Source organism: Carex rostrata, chromosome 27 (assembly GCF_964058835.1).
Source record: "Carex rostrata chromosome 27, lpCarRost1.2, whole genome shotgun sequence".
NCBI lineage: Eukaryota > Viridiplantae > Streptophyta > Magnoliopsida > Poales > Cyperaceae > Carex > Carex rostrata.
In genome coordinates, this window is record NC_135944.1 from 5,406,943 (window position 1) to 5,426,757 (window position 19,815).

At 31.7% G+C, this 19,815-nt stretch overlaps 1 protein-coding gene across 1 annotated transcript in view; it reads left to right on the forward strand.

The window, feature by feature from the left end:
- Positions 1-16,438: 16,438 nt before the first annotated feature.
- Positions 16,439-19,815, forward strand: part of LOC144545210 (wall-associated receptor kinase 2-like) — a 4,826-nt gene continuing 1,449 nt past the window's right edge. The window contains exons 1-2 of the mRNA XM_078293798.1: positions 16,439-17,444; positions 17,642-17,809. Coding sequence (XP_078149924.1) covers positions 16,529-17,444; positions 17,642-17,809 — 1,084 coding nt within the window. The 5' untranslated portion in view covers positions 16,439-16,528. The remainder of the gene's footprint in view (positions 17,445-17,641; positions 17,810-19,815) is intronic.

Genomic DNA, 19,815 nt, shown 5'->3' on the forward strand with positions numbered 1-19,815 from the left:
AATAAAGTTCTTTTTAAGCACATACATGCACTAAGAAAGCAATTGTTTCATATTGTGATCAACAATATCCTTCCACTGCCTCTCAATGCTTATCTAGAGAATAGACCAAAAGTAAACCAGAAAAAAACATCATTAAAACAAGGTAATTAAAACTCAAAATGCTTTCACAACTCTTGGACTTTGGCTTACATACAAAATAAATTGGGAGAAAATAACAATACTACGATCATAATATTTTTTTATGTATTTACATGGTTTTCAGTAATGGACTTGGTGGTCCTCTATAAGACTATGATCATTACTTATCAGAAAAAAATAGATAACTGCAGTCCAAAGATAGAGTATTATGCATCTATAATCTACGCCGGCTATAAACGAGACCAAAAAGGCTACGTACCACCTATTGCAACAACACTCAAATCCCTGAGCCAAAGATTAATCATACATGGTAGATGGTACAACTTTACACCGAGAAACATAGACAAATAGAAAAATAGAAAAATACCCAATTTATAATGTGATTTTATTCTATCATGAATATTCAGGAATTAAGTATGATTTACTTGATGAAGCTTTATAAGTAAATTGAATGAATTTATTACCATTGCATTTTTTTTGGAACTAATATTTATGTTAAGATCATAAGATAAATGCGTTTTTCTTGCAAACAAATTATGTACTACTTGATTGATTTTATCTTGATTTCATCTTCGTTAGTTGTTCTTGGATTTCTATTATTGTTGTTATTTATTACAATTATGCTCGGTGCTGGTTTGGTTTAGTTGGTTGGGACTTAGAATAACTCGACACGAATTGAATACTGCACTGGGAGATTTTCAATCTCTCACAATTCTACTTCGGTGGGTTCCAAATACAAAGCACAAGACACAAAAGTGAGATACCGAGCTACTTCGGTGGGTTCCAAATACAATTCTACTTCGGTGGGTTCCAAATACAAAGCACAAGACACAAAAGTGACAAAAAAAATTCCATTAATGACCAACAAAGATTAGTACTATTGGTACCAACAATGAACAAATACCTCCCTTATTTCCGATGCAGCAAACAGCCATAAATACTAAACAAAGGGAAAATTGCATATGAAAGGAAACCTCATTCTCATTCATATTAGATCTTATTGTTCCAATTTCAAATTAGATCAGCCTAAACATCATTCTCATTCATATTAGATCAGCCTAAACATTATCGTACCAAAACAAGAATGCCCACAGGGATAACAAAACAAATTAAGGACGACCACCGCTTTGAAAATATAGAAAGTTAACATCAATGAAATTACTAGTTGGTATTTAAAGCCATTAACCTTAAAAAAAAACATCTAAAGTGCACTGTTTAAGAGCATATGCGTTAATTTCGGATTTCTAAAAGCACACTAGCATTTCCAATTCTACTTTCCGAGATGCAGCATTATTTCTAATTTATAATGTTTTCTAATATAAAGGTCGCTTTCAGCTCATGTTATCCTATTTGTTAGCATAAATATACATTATTTTGTTTTTGAAGGAAAGAAGTCAAAACCAAAAGCCCTCTGTGGCCCACAAAAGGGCTATTAGGCAATAGAAAAAGAATGGAATAGGCCGAAAGAGCCCATTATTTTGTTTGTCCGCGTTGTTGTTACTGGACCTAAATCCTGTTGAATTTTAGTCACATCTCTTATGACTCTACCTTAACACCAGATCATAATATTGAGCATTAATGGCCTAACCTCTGGATTGATTTAATCGGGTTGCATTATTACATGAGGATCTGGGATTCATTCATTTCTAAGAGGTGCACAATAACTTCATGCAGGGCTGCAGCCTGACCATATATACGAGTATTACAGTGATAAGATTTTCTGAAGCTCAGATTGAATACCCCAGTGCATGACTAGTTCTTGGAGAATATTAATTAACTTTCTAGATGTAATATTCATATGGATTTGCATTTTCATCATCTGTTTGAATGATTGGTTATAAGTGAAATATCTCATGAATTAATAGTCCCTTGCTAAGTTCATTTCTCTCTGATTGACTCCAAGTCTTATTGTTGCAGACATGTCCAATCAACTAGTGTTTTACATTTCTGGTGGAAGAAGAGCACCTAGCAACTTGTGCTACAAAAAACAAGGATTATGACTTGATCAAATGTACACATGTAATTGACGGTACAATATCTTTTAAATATTGACAAGGGGAATACACATGAAAGGCTAAAAAATCATAAAGATAAGCTCTACAAAACATTGATCTAGAAATGTAGCAAGAAGCTACAAACAGATCACATCAATCACTTTCTGCAGTTTTGTAAGTTTATGTAAATCAAAGCAATAGAAAGCATTGTCCCTGACTACTTTTCTTAATTAAATAATATGACAATATACAATACATCTCAGTCGTTTTCGGAACCAGAGAAAGGTGCTGCAATCGCAATGCTGTGGAGCCTACTTTTCATCCCGTCTACATCATTTTTTCATTTGAATAATTGAAAAAAATAGTTTTAAATAAGAGATATAATTCTAGAAAGAACGAACAGTATGCAATACTTAAAATTAAAGAAATCAGGTTCCGGGTATACCATAATACAACATCCAAATTTGACCGCCTGAAAATATAAAAAATTTCTTCTATTCTCTACAATCAGGCTATAATGTATTCTGTTTATTAACATATATTTGTTGCAAAATGACGAATTTAGTTATTATAATATAAAGTATGTATCCTCTTGTTTTTGTTTTTTTCAATCCATCACTGCCAAAAAAAAATGTTGAAAAATGCTTATATCCATGCTGCAGCTGTTATCAAATAAAGAAAAATAAAAATGATAGAGAGAATATATAGAGGATGGCTATCACTTATTCACATGTTTTTCATTTGTGTAATATAAGCTTACATAGCCTCCATTTATAGATTAGAAATGGTAAAATGGAAACCATCTAAATTTATTTAATTGATAAATGGGGAGATTAAATATATTTGTCTTAGGACAACAAAATAATTAATTGACATCACTTTAAAGTGATGGCCATTATCTAAGAATGTCTCATCAAAACCTTCATAGGAAAAACTCTGTGAGAAAAAACCTAGTGAATGAAACAATGTACATTATTTTCTTTATACACGATTACAACCTTATCATAACATTAATCAAGATCTTTAATCTCAAATCATGTCTAAGAAAAATGTTTGTGCATATTAACTATCCCTCATGATAATATTAATCAAGATCTCTAATGTTAAATTCTTTCTGTAGGCAATTTATTTCTTTTGGATATTTTTCTGGAGTTCTAATAATATTTACATCTTCAACATTAATTGAAATTATAACAAATTCATTTACATATCTTTTAATAAATCAGGTATGGATATACCATAATACAACGTGCAAAATTTACCGCCTGAAAATATTAAAAATTATCTTCTATATATGCTCTCCAATCAGGCTATAATGTATTATGTTATATTAACATTTATTTGTTGCAATATGAGGAATTTAGTTATTATAATATAAGTGTGTATTCTTTTAGTTTTTTTGCCAATCCATCGATGCAAAAAAAAGATGTTGAAAAATGCTTATAAACATGCTGCACATGTTATTTAATAGAGAAAAATAAATAAGATAGAGAGAATGTATAAATGATGGCCATGACTTATTGACTTATTCATATGTTTTTCATGTGTAATACAAGCTTACAAAATCTCTATTTATAGACTATAAATTGTAACATGAAAGTCATCTAAATTAATTTCATTAATAAATAGTGAGACAAAACAATTTTTTTAGGAGAAGAAAAATAATTTATGGACACTCATTTATTATTTATTAAAATACATGGATTCATCAATATGAATATATCTTTATTCTCAAAATATGAAAATAATTAAGTCTACCAAGGTCTTTTATTTCAAATATTTCTTTTAAGTGTCTTTTAACATTGTTAATTTTTACATAATTGTTTCCGGTTATAATTATGTCATCAACATAAATAAGAACAACGGTAATATCATTATTTTCATGTTTTGAGAATAAAAATGTATCAAATTGGCTTACTTTAAAACCGCAAAAATTAAGTATTGAGATAGTTTGATTTTTCAACCTACAAATAGGGTTAATATTTTTTTTCTTTTACATGTCCCTGTAGGAGGGTCATATAAACCTCTTTCTCAAGTAGTCTTTGAAGGAGTGTATTTTTAATATCAATTTGATATACATTTTAATCATTATTTACCGCTATCGGAATTAGAATTCTTATGGTGTTCATCTTTGCCACCGGGCCAAAGCTTTCCTAGTAATCAAAGATGAACACCATAAGAATTCTACTTCCGATAGCAGTAAATAATGATTAAAATGTATATCAAATTGATATTAAAAATACACTCCATCAAGGACTACTTTAGATGTACCATTTGGCAACTAACTGGTATTTTAGGCCCAGTTAGTTGTCACTTTGGATGTACCATTTGGCAACTAACTGGGCCTTGTACCTTTCTACGGTTCCATCACTTTGGTATTTTATTTAGAATCCACTTGCATCCTATAGGTTTTTTTATTTTTTGGTAATGGTGCAATGGTACATGTGTTATTTTTTTCTAAGGGTTGAAGTTCTTCCATAGCCTTGCACCACACTGATTGTATGGTTTCCTCAAAATTTCTTGGTTCTTTCATTTTGAAAATTGAACTAAGAAATGCATTGTGGTTTTTTGAAATATTTTTATATGAAATAAAATTTGAATAGGATATTGAACCTTGTAGGTTACAAAATCTAGTAACCTTGTGTAGGGTTGTGTAGGACGGGTTGACCTCCTTACCGGAACTTCTTCTTCAATATTTTCATCTTCTTCTTCCACGACTCCACTTTGAGAGGTGTTGTCATCTTCTCCTTCATTTCCAGCAACTCTTGGCTCCACAATTTGATTAGTGGTCATAGGAAAGACAAAATCATTTGTAGTAATACAATTGTCAGTCTCATTTTTACTTGTTTTAAAAATTTGGCTCCTTCAAAAAATGTTACATCTCTATAAATATATAGTTTATGATTTATAGGATTATATCATTTATAACCCTTCTTTTGAGATGAATATTCTAAAAAAATTGTTTTAATTAATAGAAGGATGATATAATTTATCTCGTTTATTTTGGTGTACATAACATGTGCATCCAAATACTCGTAAATGATAAAAAATTATTTTTCGTTGATAAATAGTTTCTAATTGATTTTTTTTTATTTAGAACAACACATGGAAACCTACTTATCTAATAAGTTGCAATGAGAATGGCATCCGACCAATAAATATTTCGAACATTATTTTGAAACATAAGTGCTTTTGTCATTTCAAGTAAATGATGATTTTTTCTTTCAGAAACTCCATTTTGTTGTACTATACAAACACAAATAGTTTAATGTATAATTCATTTTTGTTTCAAATTTTTGAGATATATTGATTTACAAATTATGTTCCATTACCGGTTCTAAGAATTTTTATTTTAGTGTTATATTGATATTCAATTAAATTTGAGTACTCTTGAAAGTGAGAAAAAACTTCACTTTTATTTTTTAAAACATTTAAGAATGTTAATCGTTAAAAATTATCTATAAATGAAACAAAATATTTAAAATTATTGCAAGAGTCTACCGGAGCGGGTTCCCAAACATCAAAATGAACAAGTTCAAATATTTTGGTACTTTTAGAATTTGATCTTACAAAAGAAAGTCTCATATGCTTTGCAAATTTACATTCTTCACAATAACTATAATCTTGGTTTGAAAAATTAAAAATACATTTTAAAATTTTATCGGAGGGATGTCCAATTCTTTTATGCCATAAACTTCCCAAGTCTTGTATTTGTGTGTTAAAATTGAATTTTTGGTTATTTAAAAATAAAGTTCATTGTGAAAGAAACCTTCACCAATCATTATCTTCCATGTCATATCTTGAAAATATAATCTCCCAATTTATTTCTGTTGAAAAGATAATAAATTAGAGGTGTAACTTGTAACGTTTTACAAGTAAAATATTTTTAATTTCTTTTAATATTTCTTGCTTGAGCCAGGACCACAAATTTTTATTTTTTCACCATTTACAATACATACATATTCTTGACCTTTGACTTTTTGGTAATTATACAATATATTTTTATTTTCTGTCTTGTAGAATGTTGCACCGGAATCTCAAAGCCAAACCAACTTATTTTTGAAATATTTGTGATCTAAACTATCTAGATTTGTACATTTTAATCGACTTATTTCACCAAAGTTTGTTTTATCTTTGTTTGGACTTGTATCAATTATTTTCTTTGATATTACATATTTTTCCTGGTATATTATTTAACAAGTCCAATTTGCATTGTTGTGGTGGCAAAACTTAGTCTCTCAAAGTACAAATGTTTATGTGGTTATTGTTTCGAAACAAAATTCTTACTAAACTTGTATTGCGTAAAAAGAAATGGCAAGGTGATACTTTATGTCACTTCTGTCATACAGAAGACGAATCCTCGCTACACATTTTCCTTACATGTCCTTATCTCAAATTTGGTTTTGGATGGGTCAATTCCAACAATACTACCTCAAAGGGAAGCCATGGTCATGGTTGTTAGTACCATTTGTTGGACTATATGGCGCGTTAGAAACTCTATTTGTTTTGACAACAAAAGTGTGTCATCTATTAGACAAATACTTGTACTAATTTGCTCTTTATTGGAATTATGGTCAGGGGCTAAAAGGAGAAAGGTGCAGATTGCTATTTGGACTCCTGAGGATTTGAACATAGTGCCAATTCAAAGCTTATCCCCTTTGTCGCCGAGTTACTTGGAACGGCACAATACTGACACCACTCCAATGATGCCGCTGTTGATTGCTAACTAAGCACTTGTGCATTGCTTGTTTTATGAGAGATCACTTGCACATGCAATAGTTGCTTAGTTGTTCTTTTATTTGCTTGCTTGTAATAAATATGGAGGGTTTTCCATGACATCCCTATTGATTGGCTCACTTGTTAGAGCCTTTTAGTTATTTTTGTTTGTCGAGCACATTTGCGGATTGCCTTATGACACTTTGCATGTTTTACTATTGCCCGTCTTTATTGCAACAGGTGAGAATATTTCCTGAAAATCAACACCATACGTTTGTGTATATCCTTTTGCACCTAATATTGCTTTGTATCTGTCAATTTTTCCCTCTGCATTGTATTTTATAGTATATATCCATTTGCACCTGATTGTTTTCTTCCCTTTTGGTAATGTTACTAATTTTCAAGTATCATTCTTCTCTAATGCATCCATTTCTTCTTTCATTGTCTTTCAAGGCTTGTTCTATTTTTTCTGGTACATTTACTGAAGATATTTGGTTCACAAAGGCTTTCAAGGGTTCTAACAATTTTCAGTGGTTGTATAATTAGCAATAGGATATCTTACTTCCTCACTTGTTCCATTCTCCGGAACGTACCGTTTTGGTGATTTTCCTCAGTTATTTCTATATGATAATTTACAGAGAGTGTTAGGAGCACTTACCTCGGGAATATCCTCAAGAGATCTTGACCCATGTGATACTTGGTCAGATTGTATTACTGCATCATTTAGCTCTATCGAGAAATTCGGTTCAGATTGGATGACCCGAATTGTATCAGTTTGGATGACCCGAGTTCGGTCACGACTCTGATTTGACTGGTTTCCAAATTCCATAGGGTTAAGAAATTTGGCAGGATTTTGATCAAGTTCAGCATGATTTAACTAGTTTCCAATATTTCCAAATATTTGACTGGTTTCGGCATTATTTGATTGGTTTCCAATATTTTCAAATTCGGCACCTATTGCTTGATTTCTATTTTCGGCAACATATGGATTTTTGGCAATTTGTGAATTAGGCAAGGCAGTGATTTCGGTCGACAACAGGTGGATTTTCAGCAGTGAGTCCATTCTCGGCAATAGGTGAATTTGAATTTTTTGTTTCGGCAGAAGAGCTTAAGAAATGTATATCAGAGAAATCTAATTCTACCTTATTCTCTTTCTGAATTGGACTTGATGACAATAAAATATGTATATTTTTGCCTAGGGTTTCATTTTAATAACTTGACCAATTACCATGCATTTAGATTAATTTAGTTTAATTTAGTGTAGAATTATAGGATATAGAGCAAATCATTTATCTTCTCGCAAGCTTTTCGAAAAGTAGTAAAACACTAAAACGGAGTTACGGATAATGAGTTATCCCCATTTGAAGTTTGGCTTATAGCAGAAACAAAGGCAGCACGTGGGCCGTGCAGAAAGCAGACAACGCATATATGATAATTCCAGTTTTCGACATATTTTTATATTTTGATCATATCTTGGTCATACAAACTCCGTTTTAGACAAATAAAAACTTACTGGAAAGAGGACAACAAGATCTACAATTCTAAAAAGGTTATAAATCAGAATTTATAATGTGCAAATTGCAAAAATTATTTAGAGAGGCATTAGTTGAATTTATTGTCATATCTCATAAGATCTTCAATTGTTTCTCCTTCTATCCTTAGTTGCTTACTCCCTAAATCACAAAATAGCTATAAATAAGGAGGATGCAACAGAAGGAAGGGCAGATTTTTCCCCTTTCAAGCGATCTTTACTTACCACCATTATTCTCCACTTTGTAAAGGGGAAAGATATTAGATTTTGCCTCAACCTAAGATAAAGAAACAAGCAAATGAAGAATAAATGCACCATTCGCTACAAACCTTCAGATCTAGAAGACCATTAAATGAATTAAGAAAGGGGGCGACAAATTCCAGCCTTTTAGTCAAAGTGAAAGAGTTGCAATGCAATGCTTAAGTGCTGATCATGGATCAGGTGTTATGGAATTCAGATTGGGAGAGAGGAGAAGAGGGGAGAACAAACCGGATCTGTTAGCACCGATGGGAGAGACGCAGAGGTTGAAGCGCGTGAAGAGCAGAGGTTGGCCGTTGTAGGAGATGGGTGGCGCGGGAAGAGAGGGGTGGCGCGGGAAGAGAGAGGTGGCGCGGGAGGGAGGTTTTGAATTTGGGGAAGGGTTTTGATCAGGGGGAGAAGGTTTTGATTGCGTGCGTTTCATTTTTTTCAGTAGTCGCATTTTTTTTTCATTTTTTTTCAGCGACATTAAAAAAAAAACACTTTCAGCAACCGGTGTTGGCGCGCGGTCGCTGATATATTTGGTTCGCCTGATTTTGGGTGAAATTCGTTTTTTTGGGAGAAATTGAGTATTTGTGACCGGCGTCAGCACTGGTCGCTAATACCGGTCGCAAAAAGTCAGTTTTGCTGTAGTAGTTTGAAGGCATCGAATGAACTCTTGTATTTGATGGTCTGTTTTAAGATCCTTTCATATATAGTTGATCTGCACGAATATTAAAGTGGATACGCACGGATATTGAAGCAGCCGTAGGAATCTTAAGGTGGAAGACATGTGCACACTTGATCTGCAAGAATATTAAAGTTGCCACACGGATTTTAATGTGGATAAACATGTGTGCATGAATATTAAAGCATTTACACGGATCTTAGATTAAAAGATCTGTAAACACTTGTTATCCATGCATACTTGATATGCACAAATATTAATGCGGTCGCTCGATAACAAGAAATAATCTCGACTATCGAAGACCCTGAGAGAACTCATGATATAATAATAATAATAATAATAATAATAATAATAATAATAATAATAATAATAATAATAATAATAATAATAATAATAATAATAATAATAATAATAATAATAATAATAATAATAATAATAATAATAATAATAATAATAATAATAATAATAATAATAATAATAATAATAATAATAATAATAATAAAATAATAATAATAATAATAATATTAATAAAAATAAAAAACTATCAATGTTCGGGTCCGATTATTCAAATTAATGCAACATGGTTTTCTCAAAGCAAAATAAAAAACAAAAGAGTTCACCCAAAAAATAATATCATGATCATCTCTGGAGTGTAAAAGCGTAAATTAGCCGGATCCGTATTTCTTGCCGATCACAATGAGTTTGAGTTTATCGTAACCGACAAGCACACCAACACCGGCAATGGCACGTAGAATGTTGGCACGGGCACCCTTGAAGAGTGACTTGGCGCTCTCGTTCTTTATGTTTTACCTCTTCGACAAATACACGTTTAAATTAAACTTGGTCAGTTTTTGATACATATATATGATATATATTTTTGTGGTAATGAGAATAACAGTTAGTTATTGATACACATATTTGATGTACATTTTTGTCGTTGGTACAATTAGTGGGTACAATTAATGATATACAATTACGTGAAAGTTTTGCTGGTGATAATTATAGCCTGTTGTGAGAGGATATATATACATTTCTGCTGGTACAATTAATGATATACAATATTAGTTATATATATGACTTGTTGGTAATCTATAATGTTGTTATAAAACAAATATGTATGTTATTGTTGGGTAAAACATGCATTATGCATGTTGTCTATTTATATATTTAGTCAAATGCATGTTTAAAATTGTTGGTTGAAATTAACCGCCCCTGGGAGGGGCGGTTTGGTTGGAGTGTGGCCCGCCTGGGTCTGAGGCGGTCTGCTTGATTTTTGGACCGCCTTAGCTCCAGGCGGTCGGGGCATTTTTTTAAAAAAAAGGGTTGCGGAGTTATTTTTAAAATTTTGTTTTTAAAGAAGGGTATTAATAAAAATGGCCGTTTAAACTGTTAACTATCAAAATACCATTTTTTTCTATTTTTTTAGTACAAAACGAGTTTCTACCAAAAAAATCTGAGTGGCTGATCCGATTGAGCCGATTCCGATTTTGATTTTGAGAACCGTGCAAAATATTTAAAATGTAACAAGCATGAATCTAGTGCATGTACGACAAGTTCATGGAGAATCTTAATTTTTAAGATGTATTCAATTTTCACTTGGATTTGCATTTTCTTTATTTGTGGAAACGATTTGATATTAGTGAATATCTCATCAAATAATTATCTCTCTTGCTATGTTGATTTTTCTCCGATTGACTCCAAGTCTTCTTGTTACAGACAATATGTCCAACCAACAAGTGTTCAAAATTTCTGGTGGAAGATGAACGCTTAGCCACTTGTGCTAGACGAACAAAAGATACAACACGCGCAGTTGACTATGCAAAGTTCCAAAGTCTATGCATGGCTGTCAAGTTATAACTTTTGTTTTAATATATAACCTGGGATAAAGACATCGGAGAAAAAATAACAACAAAACAAATGCATGATGGTAAGATATACAAAACATTGAGCTAGAAGTTTCGCAAGAAGCACCAACAAACAGAATAAGTTACATCTCAATCACTATTTGCAATTTTGTAAGTTTATGTAAAGCAATGCAATAGAAAGCGATGTCCTGTGACTACTTTTGCTAATTGAATTATTAATTAACATGACAATATACTTTTCTTCTCAATCATTGTTGGTACCAATGGAAGGTGTTATTCTGACTTCCTTGTCCAAGTCCGGCCGACATCGATTTTTTGTTGATTATTTATTAGTAATTGAAAAATTCATTTTTAAATAGTAGATATCACAGTAGGATTTATTTCGATGCTTCTAAGAAACAGTTTCCTGTGATCAGTTCTCAGATATCTGTAGTAGAGATGGACAGAGAGCAGTACTACAAAAAATGCGACCATATAAGGTCAGAAAAGTTAATGACACATGGTTCGACGACCGTGTCTGTGCGCATTGTGTATGAAAAGGTCAATACATTGTATACAATTGCAGAACCGTGTCTATATAGTACTACAACATACACTGTTTCTAAAAGTTAACCGAGCCCGATCTCCAAAAATATCCACTAAAACTGGTGATTTGTACACAATAAATGTATAATAACTAGGGTTATATACATGGTTTCTACAAGAGATCCGTGTATGATTTATGAAAGCCATATTCGACTCTTTAATACAAACCGTGTCTATTGCTCTTTGTAAACGATTTGTTTTGAAGATCCATGTATAATTTATATATAGGTTTTACTCGATTTATAATTTGCTAACAAATGTATTTCCAAAATTATTATTAATATCCAAAAAAAATATGAAATTTCAAAAACTATACAAGTTTTCGTGTTATTTCGAAATCTACCTAAACTGCAAAGTTTTTTTATGGTTTTAGACTGAATTACTACAAATTTAGAAAACTGCAAAAAAAATTTGCAGTTTGAAAAAAAAAACTATAAAAAATATTCAAAATATTAAAAAAAAATTTTGCGATTTCAATTTTTTTCCATTTTTCAGATTTTTTATTTAAATAGAAATATTATTTTATTTAAATTAAAATATTAGAAATATTTAATAAAAAATAAATAAATTATCAATGTTTGTATTTAAATAAAAAAATCTGAAAAATGAAAAAAATTGAAGCCGCAAAAAAAATTTACGGATTTAAAAAAAAAACGCTAATTTTTTCTTGCAGTTTTAGACTGAATTACCACAAAAAAAATTTTGCAGTTAGGGTAGATTTCAAAAAAATAGAAAAACCTGGATAGTTTCTAAAATTTCATATTTTTTTGGATATTAACAGAAATTTTGGAATATATTTGCTGGCCATTAAACATACAATTACACAGAAACAAATATTTAACATTGAACACACATAAAACGTACATGCAACATTGAACGTACATATACATCCATAATTAAACAAATATATATCCAACATAAATACCTATACGTTTTCAACAAATATTACAACACTTGGCATGCATGTTCAATAAATATATATCCAACATATATACAAATACATATTCAACAATTTTAATATAATTTTATTTTTAGTTCAAATTTATTTGACATGTTACAAGACCATGTTTTATCTGGAGTAAGTTGTAATGAAATGGGTCACAAACTAATTACCTTGAACAGATAAAATATTTTTTAAAAATTAAATCATGTTTTAAAGTCAATTCTATAATTACATGAAATGATATTCTTCTATGAAATCTAAAACTTGATTTAATAAGCAAAAGAATTGACTTTAAAACATACGAGAGAATCATGAGAGCCCATTCATATATAGATATGTTTTACCCTCTATAATTACATCATGTTTTAAAGATATTAATTCCTCTATAACACATACGAGAGAATCCTAAGAAAATGAAATTACAGACAGGTGCTGTCATTTATATTACCAAACATGAGAGAATCCCAAAGAGCCCATTCTTTTGTTTGTCCGCATTTGTTGTTACTGGACCTAAATCCTTTCGAATGTTAGTCACATTTCTTGTTCCCCAACATTAACACCAGATGATTATAAGAATCAGTCTTTGGTCTACATCTGAGAGGTAATAAGTTCGAAACCCGGATGAGAGAAATATTTTGTTGTAATAACAAGAGTATTAACTAGTTTAGTGATTTGACCTCCAATCTTTACTCAAAAAAACACCAGATCATTATATTGAGCATTAATGGCCACCAAGCACCGGATTGATTTATTCGTACGAGGTACGAGGTGCAGAGTTGATTATAAATTCGGAAACCCCATCAGTAACTTCAGGCAGGGCTGCAGCCTGACCATATATATATGCATTACGTATACAGTGATAACATTTTCTTCACAGTGAAATTTTCAGTTCTAAATAAGTCAATGGCGTTAATTGAAATTGAGGACTAGATCATGTGCTTCTCCACATTGATATTGTTCCAGGATCTCTGTGTCTCATGAAATTTTTCATGGTGTGCCAATGCACTATTTTTTATTTTTGGTCAACTAACTAAAATTTTACCATTTCAAACAAATTTCAGGACATGTAAAATTTTCCAAATGTAACCAATATGAATATTCCTGGTGACGACAAGTTCGTGTAGAATATTAACTTTCTAGATGTAGAATATTCATATGGATTTGCTTTTTCTTCATCTGTGTGAACGAACGGTTATAAGTGAATACCTCATGAAATAATTGTCCCTTGCTACGTTGATTTACTCCAAGTCTTCTTGTTACCGACATGTCCAATCAACAAGTGTTCTAAATTTCTGGTGGAAGAAGGGCGCCTATCAACTTGACGGTACAACTTCTTTTGGACGTAGTGTGTGAGCTTTTTAATTTTTGACAAGGGAAATACACATCAGAGGGAGAACAATTATAAAGATAAAAATGAAATATATTTTGAACATTTAGTTAAAAATCTTTAGTATATGAATTTGGTGATGATTATCGTATGCAACATGGATCTGTAACACACATAGATGTGAAAGATGTTTCGAGGATCAAAATGACATAATGGTAATTCATTCAAACTAATGTATTTTCTCAACTAATTGTTTTTTCTCTTAATGTTGTAAACTTTTATTAAATAAAATGACAATTGGCAAATCTAGCCATAAATAAACCTCTTGTCAATAGCTTCAAATAGTTTATTATAGATGGAGATTCAAATTCAACATAAATTTCCGACCTCCTTTGAGGTCCCATCTTAGTGCATAGTGCTGGAGTGATTGGAACATATAATGCACATCCAAAAATAATTACTTGGAAAATATTAGGTGTGTGACCCATAACCAATTGTAAAGGAAGAGTTATTATATCTAGTTGGGCCTGATGCAAATCAGTGTTGCTGCATGTAAAGGGAAATGTGCCTAACAATAAATTGAAATTTTCGACTTCATAAGTATAGTCATACAATTAATTGTAATCTCTTTATGAACAACTCTTCAAGTCTATTTTGTGTATTAATATAATATACATGATATTTAACATCAATTTCAATAGACATACAATAATCATTAAATATTTTACAAATAAATTGACGGATTATCTTAATTGGATAGTAAGAAAAGTATGTTCTAAATCAAATTAATTGAGCAAGTACTCCCAACGTCAGGTTACGAGTTGACAATAAACATGCATCCGACCTCTTGTTGATGCATCAAATTAAAATTGTAAAATATCTAAATGGTCACATGGGTGTGTTGGTCCACAAATTTCACTATGTATACGTTCTGAAAGTGCAAGAGATTCATTATGTATTTTCATTGGTGATGGTCGAATAAGCATCTTTCCCAAGTACAAGAAACACGTGAAAATTCTTTAGATGGAATTTTTTATGGATCTTTAATAAATGTCCAAACCAGTTATGCCAAACTTTAAACATATTTTGATTTGTAAGCTTCTAGTTTACATGTGTGTTTTGTACAAACCGAAGGAAAACATAAGGAATTTTTCCAATATGCATTTCTATCAGAGATTTTACTAGTAATGTTAAGGTATCCAATATTTTCTTTGTTGGTTGTCTCAACATGGTATTTGTTTCCTTAAAACTTAACAAATTTTTATGTTACTTAGAAGAATATAATGCATAATTAATATAAAGTTATGTCCCTCTATACAACTAAAAGCTAGCTTTTGTTGAGCATTCAATCAATTTGTACAACCCAAATAATACTAAAATTGGTATCTTGCATTACTAAACAAGAAAAATATATTTTATCTTTAATAATGATATGAGTTGTTGAACTTTTAGCAAGACATGTATATTTATTGTTCGTGTTGTTAGTAGCTGAAAGAATATTCATTTTTATTGAAATATAAAAGAAAATAAATCAATACCAAAGACTTGAAATCAAGAATATATCAATGTTTACCTTCAATCTTCAATTAGTAGAATTGTCATGCTGATTAAATGTAATAAAATAAAGAAAAATAAACAAGATATAGAGCATGTATGAAGGATGAATATTTTCTTAATAATATATTTTTCACATGTGTAATACAATCTTACAAAACTTCTATTTATAGGCAACAAATTTTAAATAAAAAGTCATCTAAATTAATTCTAATAATAAATGGGAGATGAAAAATATTTTTTTGAGAAAAGAAAATGATCAATGGATATCCATTTATTATTAATTCAGAACAGTGATCTTTTATTTATTTTTTATTTTTTTGAGATGGTTCGGTTTGGCAAATTATCAAATCTGAAATTAACAATATGGCATGCATGAGCTAGCCGCTCACTGACCTTCAAATAAAAGAAATTAACAATATGGCAGCATTGCTCTAGAAACATAAATGTCACGAAACGTTCTTGAACCAAAAATGAATTATTGTTATATTACAGAACCCAAAAAGGGCATACATATAAGAAAAATAATTCCAAATAAGTAAAGATAATCTGTGTAATATATATTCTGCTAGAAATTTTGCACAAAGCATTAGCAATCATAAGCTTGTTCATCAATTTGTGTTAACCCTTAATCGACGCGGTGGAAACTGTTATTGTCCCGGACTAACTTTTCTTAATTAAATAAACAAAGAGTGTAATTTTCTTCTATATAATTTAGGAAGTAAAAGGTACTCCAATTAATGTGGCTGTGAGCCTAGAAAGACTTGCTAGTCTAAGTCCAGCAACCTATACTGTACGCTAGCTGTTGCTTTCTGGTATTTAGAAAGGGAAAAAAAAAAAAAGAGAACTGTCTTTCCGATCTCTATAAAACTGCATTACCAATACTTTGTTAAACCAATATCCAGCTCATACTCATTGATAGACTTGAACCGAAAGAGAAAGAGATATCCATGGCTTGTGTGACACAATCACTATTACAGTGCTTTCTTTACCTCGCACTAATAAGCCTAATCTTGCCAACACCTTTGGGAGCCTCAACATTTCTCACATCACTTCCCGATTGCCCAGACAAATGCGGGAACATCACCATCCCCTACCCATTCGGCACCCTTCCTGGCTGTTACCGGGAGGGATTTAACCTTACATGCAACGACTCCATCACTCCCCCGAAACTAATGTTGGATGCAAATATCGAAGTGTTAGATATCAACATAACTACTGCTGAAACACGAGTCCTCAATGACATCGGCTATGACTGCTCTAAAAACCAGACGAATGATGTGGATAATTATACCATGCCAACGATTGATATCAAAGCGTTAAAACCATTTCTCTTCTCCAACAGACGCAACAAGTTCACTGTAATTGGCTGCAATAAACTGGCAACAATTGATGTTTACCAAGCTAACAGTCATAATTACTCGTCAGGCTGTTATTCCTTCTGTGATAGCCCGAACAGCACAACTGATGGTGGTTCCTGCAATGGGTTGGGTTGTTGCCAGACATCCATCCGACAAGGTCTCAACTATTATCAAGTTCAGTGGTGGTTTCCCGATCCAAGCTATGCCTGGTCATTCAATCCATGCAGTTACGCAATGCTGGTCCAGGAAGACTGGTACAACTTCAGTGTCCAGCATCTACAAGGGTTCGGATTCTATGAGAGGAATAATGAAACGGTTCCAGTTGTACTTGATTGGGCTATTCGAGAAAACGTAACATGCCTGGGAGCACATGTTGAAAGCAGTGTTAGTTCAGCATGCCAAAGCAAATACAGCGGATGCGACAATAGTACCAATGGTGAGGGATACATTTGCAAATGCTTGGACGGATATGAGGGCAATCCCTACATCCCAAATGGATGCACAGGTAATTAACTTGTACCGATTGCATATATTGTCTCTCTTATCTCAAACTATTTTTGTTATTTTGCATTTCACAGGCATTTCGATAGTGTTTCTGAAAGCTTGTAAAATCAAGATTGTAGAAATTATATATCGTTATTATTCTAATTAAGCTTATAAAATAATTATTCTCTAATTTTTACCGTGTTTGGAGATGAACAGATATTGATGAATGCAAATTTCCGGATAAATATACCTGCCATGGAAATTGCAAAAATATAGAGGGAAGTTACGAGTGTTCCTGTAAGGAAGGCACACATGGCAATGCCACAATTGGAAATTGCACCAAAGATCCACAGAAGTTTCCCTATCCGGCTCGAGTGGCTATTGGTAAATACTCTTTCTTTATTGAGATAAACGAGCTATTTTTTTTTTTTTTTTTAGGGGAAGCCCGTAGGCGTAGATAAATGAGATATTAAATTCAATAATATCTACAAGAATCTAGTCGCTGTCGCTAGGGTAAAAAGTAACTATTGCTGAGAATAAGTCAATAGAAATTGCTATTCCCAATAGTATTGTTATTACTGACAGGACTATCCGCGACTATACTAACAGTAAAAAACACTTTACCCTTGCGGATAGTGACAGTAAAAAAATCCATTTATAAATGAGGTTAATTTCTCTACAGCCTAATAAATGGTTTGGAAAATTGGCCTATTCCGGGTTGACTCGGCCGAGTCGGACCGGAATCGGCCGGAGGTTAATTTCTCCCGATCGAGTTGACTCGGGTTTTCTAGTTACATGCAGAAAACCGATAAAATTGATTGTCAATCGAAACAATAGGCCAAATTTTCTCTATTTCTCTTGCGCTAAGAGCAAAATTAAACTGTTTTGTGGATTAAATCGAACCAACTTGTATTTTTCCATTGCCATCGAAGAAATTGGGGAAAACAGATGGGCTGCGGAGAAGAGAAGAGAAGGTGAAAGCATTATAAAATGTTAAATAGACTGGGTGTATGTGAACTATATAGCGTTATTTTGAGAACATAAATTGTTCCATAGTAAATCATGTTCATATCAACTATTGGTATATGTAGTCAACTTTTGGTATATTTTCAGAACTGTACAGCTGATGACACTCAAGTGTCGTGTGTGTTTTTTATTTTTGGGGAAATTTCACGTATACCCCTCAAAAACTTCAAAATTACATATTTCTCCCTCTAAAGTTTGAAATTACGTATTTTCCCCTCTAAACTTCAAAAACTCACAAATTTACCCATTTTATTGTATTTTATATTACAACTCATTCTAAAATCTTAAAATACTCATTTTATCCTTTATTAAAAGTATATAAAGCCCATCAAACTCAAATTAAAATCTAAAGGGTTCCTCTACCGTTTGATCCGTGTGCATCGCATTAAGATCTGTGCATAGTGCTTCAATTTCGTGTTGATCTAACACGCACGGATCTTAAAGCAATTTTGATTGGTGCGCATTGCATTAAGATCTGTGCATATCACATCAATATACGTGCGTGTTCGCATCAAGATCCGTGCTGATCTTTGCATTATTTTTATTTAATATTTTTATTTTATTTTAAAATTAAATAATTTTTTTAAGTAATTACAGTACAAATTTGATTGTTATCACATTAATTAAGAACTTTATTATTTAGCTATCTTTTTTTAATGTACAATACAACAATATCCCTTTTTTATATTTTAATACACAGGATGTCGAGATGATCTAGTCAGGTCGTCATAGCATTTTACAGTAACAAAATGTTTCGGTTGTAATGCATGTATTATATCATATTAATAAATTATTCGAGTATAATATTTTGTCTTAACATAATTTCTTGACAAAACTTTTTTTACCAATTTTTTTCTATATTTTGGCTACAAAATAAGGTTCTGTCAAAAAAATCTGAGTTTCTAATTCAATTCTTCCGATTTCGGCTGATTCATCCAATTCCGATTTCACGACCAAGTATCCGATTCCAATTCTGATTCCGAGTTTCAGAACCATGGCCTAATATACTAACGAGTAGTCTATATTCTAGACAACTGATCAATCGTTATGAATTATCTGCCCTTTGTTCTTATTTATTTTTCCTCCTAACTCCCTTTTACATAACCAGAGTGTATGGTAAAGCCGCTCTCCAATTGAGTTGCCAGTTAAAAGTTTGAAACATTCTGTATGGCTTTGCAATAAACAAGTAAAAATAATAATAATAAATAAGATCTTTGCTTTGAATTTTGCACCAATAGTTATATGCTGGAAGAGAATTCACACAAGTAATTTTGTATTGTGTTATATCAAAATTCGAAGTACCGAGTTACGTGGCTAGCTAATGCATAAACAATCATACACTATATGACTATTCTATGATTCTA